This window comes from Propithecus coquereli, unplaced genomic scaffold, assembly GCF_000956105.1.
Source record: "Propithecus coquereli isolate 6110/MARCELLA unplaced genomic scaffold, Pcoq_1.0 Scaffold308, whole genome shotgun sequence".
Lineage (NCBI taxonomy): Eukaryota > Metazoa > Chordata > Mammalia > Primates > Indriidae > Propithecus > Propithecus coquereli.
In genome coordinates this window covers 1,515,408-1,520,080 of record NW_012148708.1, presented here as the reverse complement: position 1 = coordinate 1,520,080, position 4,673 = coordinate 1,515,408, and the positions used below count along the sequence as shown (strand labels likewise).

The 4,673-nt window shown below is 52.4% G+C and overlaps 2 protein-coding genes across 2 annotated transcripts in view; one reads left to right on the top strand and one right to left on the bottom strand.

Moving 5' to 3' along the window:
- The window catches only part of LOC105814856 (tubulin beta-6 chain-like), a 13,886-nt gene extending 13,076 nt beyond the window's left edge, over positions 1-810 (top strand). Inside the window, exon 2 of the mRNA XM_012649969.1 lies at positions 2-810. Within this exon, the coding sequence (XP_012505423.1) occupies positions 2-384 (383 nt within the window). The 3' untranslated portion in view covers positions 385-810. The remainder of the gene's footprint in view (position 1) is intronic.
- A 2,292-nt stretch (positions 811-3,102) lies between these two features.
- The window catches only part of AFG3L2 (AFG3-like AAA ATPase 2), a 64,411-nt gene continuing 62,840 nt past the window's right edge, over positions 3,103-4,673 (bottom strand). Inside the window, exon 15 of the mRNA XM_012649968.1 lies at positions 3,103-3,923. Within this exon, the coding sequence (XP_012505422.1) occupies positions 3,705-3,923 (219 nt within the window). The 3' untranslated portion in view covers positions 3,103-3,704. The remainder of the gene's footprint in view (positions 3,924-4,673) is intronic.

Genomic DNA, 4,673 nt, shown 5'->3' with positions numbered 1-4,673 from the left:
CGCATGTCCATGAAGGAGGTGGACGAGCAGATGCTGGCCGTGCAGAGCAAGAACAGCAGCTACTTCGTGGAGTGGATCCCCAACAACGTCAAGGTGGCCGTGTGCGACATCCCGCCGCGCGGCCTGCAGATGGCGGCCACCTTCATCGGCAACAGCACGGCCATCCAGGAGCTGTTCCGGCGCATCTCCGAGCAGTTCTCGGCCATGTTCCGGCGCAAGGCCTTCCTGCACTGGTTCACGGGCGAGGGCATGGACGAGATGGAGTTCACCGAGGCCGAGAGCAACATGAACGACCTGGTGTCCGAGTACCAGCAGTACCAGGACGCCACGGCCGACGACGCGGAGGAGGCTTTCGAGGACGGCGAGGAGGAGACGGACGAGTAGGGCGCTGCCCCGGCTGGGACGCTGGAACGCACACGTGCCTTCTCTGGCTCTGTGCGTCCTCCCTGACGGCCTCCGACTGCTGCCCCGGTCTCCACGTGTGGTCCAGGCCCCTCACAGGTGCAACACGGTGGTGTGAACGGTCATCCTAATAAATGCTTTCAATAGGAGGAGGAGTTCCAACCCATCGGAAGACCAGACCACACGGATTCTCCACCAGAGGACTTGAAAGAAATAGCTGAGGGGCCATGCAAGGCTGAAGACATAAACCTCACCTTGCATCAGCGGTCCAGTCGTCTGAGAAGTAGCAGGGAAGTTAGTCTTTTTTCATCCTCTGTGATGAAACCCGAAGCTGTGCAGTGTTGCCTTATTTGAGTATGCAATATGGAACTCCGAAACAATCAATTCGTAATAAAATGCTAAACTTGTGCCTTTGTCTCTTGCAGCCGTGTGCTTATTTGACAGGTAAGTTACTCTGCATAGTTACGATGGCTGCTCTGGTCACAGTCTCTCCCTGCTCTCAGCAACCCCCCGCCCCCCATCGCTAAGGAACAGTGGAAAGGGCTCTCCTTACACTGCAGGCTCTGAGGAGGGCAGCCACCACTTTCCAGAGCTCAAAAGTGGCAAAGGCACGAATAAAAGCCCTTCTTCCCCGTTGGCAGCCACCGTTTAGTCCTTCCGCAGAATCTGTCATCCGACTCCCAACCCTCTTGCAGAGGAGCCACGGGACATGCAGTCCCCCTTTCTGGCAAAGCCGGGTGCCGGCAGTGGAAGGTGAAAGGCCTTTTCTGCTGTAAGCCCCCGCTTGGTTTCTACAAGCCGCAGCTTCTGTGGAAGGTCTTTCTAAGTCAAACTCCGCAGGGCACGACCAGGTTAGCTTTGCTAGTAATTGGTGTAAACCTTGCTGTTCACCGTTATTTCTGGTTTACTTCTGTGAACATGTGACTTTGCTCCAGCCCCAAGAACTAGTGTGGCATGTCACCTCCAGGTGGTGGTGTTGCACACTAGTGCCCACCTCCTGCTCTTGCCTCGAGGGCAGCCCCCAGCCCTCGGGTCCAGGTCCCTCCAGGTCCCGAATAACCGAGCTGAGCAGCGCCCCTCTGACCTGTGTAGGACGGGGATCAACGAACCTTTGTTGTTTGGAGCTACTGAGGTTAGGGTCACCTGCAGCGTGACCAGATGGCCATGCTCTGCGATCCCCAGCCTTACATTCCGTAACTATTTGTTTTGTGTAAAGCCTCGGCCTCCTGTAGATGGAAAGTTTACCACCAAACATAGCGTGATGCCTTGAGGTGAACACAGATGTCATTCTGCAGAAATCTGAATTATTTTGTGAGACTACTGTAAAAATAAATGTGTCCAGCTCACCATCCTCATCTATCCTGGAAATGAGCTGGGTTTGACCTTGGAGGAGAGAACAGGCTCTACTGGCCCCTCCTCGTACAGACCAGCCACGGGGGCAGGGCTGAGTGGCTGTTTCAGACCACACGGGCGGCCGTCTAAAGCTTACCTCGTGAGCAATGGGTGAGATGGGTGCCATCTGACTGTCTCGTGGGCAGCTTTGTCACTTATTGAATCAAGCCTGGCCCGTGGTGGGCCCCTCCCTCACCCCAGGGAGGCCTCCCAGCCAAGGCCCAGCAGGACGCAGGCAGGGGCACGGCTCCTGCGCCGGTGTGCGGGTGCGGGGTGGAGGGCATCTCCTAATCGTCTACTGCCTGTGGAAAAGGGCCACTAAAAACCCTACGACTGGGTCTCACAGTCTGGAACCAAGCGTTCACGGAGCTGCCTCCCGCAAGCGTCCTGTGAGGAAGGGAGGTGGTCAGTGTGTCACTCCGGGTCACTGGGCCCAAGGGAGATGTGGGTGGGGGGCGGAGCCGAGGCGGCGCCCATCCTCCCGCAACGTGGCGTCTGTGGAGTCCAAACAGCCGCTTCTGTGGCTGCCGTGGCGCGGGCAGGGGCCTCAGGCCTGCAGAAGGGTGGCCACAGGATAGGGGTGCGTGGCTCAGGCCCCTCCTAGGATGCCACCAGATTCTGTCTTAAATCTAAAAAGTCACCGATCCGATAACATCAACAATACACAAGGCAAATTGCAACAACATTAGATAGAGGAGGCTGCTCAAAAAGTAAATATTTAAAAATGCAAAAATGCTGGTACTTCCAAGTCCAAATGTAGCGACAGCTGAAGACTCAGCAAGTCTACGGATGCTGAGTTGGTTTCCGCCTTGCAGGCGCTGGCTTTTCCGGAACCGCATGCACAGTAACTCCTTTCTCGCAGAGAACGGGACAGCTTACCATTGAGACCACTTCCGAGACGTGGCAGGAGGTCCAGGGCCTAGGGCAGCCCCAGCTGAGAACCACTGTCCCTTCTTTGAGATCCAGCACAGCCTGCCAGGCCCGCGAAGGTTATGCACTGACTTCTAGAGCCAGCAGGTGTGACCAACATCTGGTCCCAACCGGCCTCATGAGGACCTGAACTGGTGTGGTCACCATGGAATCTCGTGGTAACTCGGGACCAGCACACTTTCTGTCCACATCTCAGCGCCTCGCCGCGGGCCGCACGAATCTACACCGAGCCTCCCAGGGAGCCGATGAGAGCAAGAGTGAGGCTTTGACGGAGTCCACTCTGCAACGAACACTTAATTTCCTACCATGATGTTTTCCAAAAGTACCCGCAACACAAAGTGACCCTTTGCATGTTCAGGAGAAAAAAGCACAGTGTTTACATTTTATTTTTGATGTAAAGAAGCCATATTTACACAATACATTCATATTTTTAAATATGTTACAGCTCTCTGTAGAAAACCATTCCATTAAGACAGCAACAAGTGATCTGATTCCAATTTTAAAATATTAAGTCAAATTAAAATATTCTTATCAAGACTCCAAGACTCCAATTTAATTTCACAGCCCATTTGCAGAGGGAAACTGAAGAGAAACGGTGATAAGCACTGGGTGACGGAGAGAGAATAATACCTCCCCCCACGCCGTCGAGCACCCGCTCTCCCTGGACTCTCCCGGCACCCGTCCGGCCAGGCTTCAGGACGGTGCCACAGGGACCAGCCTCGGCGGCGCTGGGCTCGACTGTTCCAGCTGCCATCTGGGAGCCCGGCAAGGCTGTGGGACAGTGCGAGTCTCCCTCAAAGTCCCCGCTCATCCCTCTGTGACTTCTGAGGCTGAGGGTGAAGGACTCCTCTCCCCATCACTTCAGCTGGGTCAGTAGTTGGCTAAAATCAACTTAGCAGAGCTCTCACTCTTCCGAAAGCCAGGAAATCTGTGCCAACTGAACCCACAGAGGATAGACTTCAACAGCCTCCTCCTGGGATCTAGTTGGCGACTTTCTCCCCTGGGGGCTCCTCTTTCTCCTTTTCCCGCTCCTTGTTCCAGTCCTTAAGGCCTTCGGGAAGCGAGGTGTCCTCGTCCAAGCTGCCCGTACCTTCCACAAATTCTTCGTAAGTAGATTTTTCTGCAAATGGTCTGGGGCCCAAAAGTTCAACCATATCATTCTTATCTAATACTTCTTTTTCTAATAATAGAAGAGCAACCTGAAACAAAAACAGTTGCCATTAAATACTGTTACTTAGCAAAGTCTATTCAAAGGTAACAGTGTTCTCATTTATAGGTGACCCCATTCTGAAAAAAGGACTTAAGGTCAATGAAAAAGATGTCTCAGACGTAAGGTCACATAGTTTTGGAGTAAGATGTGCAAATTACTGGAAACGATAAACGGCCACCAGTAAGGGAGTGCCTAGACACACGCTGATACAGCTACACAACAAAAGCTTAGGCGTCTGCATAAGCTGTTTACTAGACATCTCGGAGACACATATTTCAATGGAAAAAGCCAAGATGCACAATGTGTACGACGTGTTATGTTTGCTTTCAAGAGGTGGGAAGAATATTATCTTTTTATGTGCTGTTAAAGCAAAATGAGCAGGAGTCCATTAGCCTGGGGTTATTTCTCTGCCTAAAACCCTTACACAAGCAAACTGGCACTTAGAGTCATCCCTTGTAACTAATTAATTTTATGCCAAGCTTTAGCCAGTCATAGACAGCGAACTAGCCAATTGGTAATATAACTTGAGACCTTCCATGGGACCATATTTGCATTGGGTAAACGCCTAGCAATAGCCTACCAAGTAAATTATGTGTTGCATATTGTCAGCTACAGACCACACATACACCGGTGGTCCCATAAGATTGTAATACCGTAGTTTTTTTTTTTAGATAGGGTCTCACTCTGTTGCCCAGGTTGGAGTGCAGTGGTGTCATCATAGCTCACTGCAGCCTCCAAC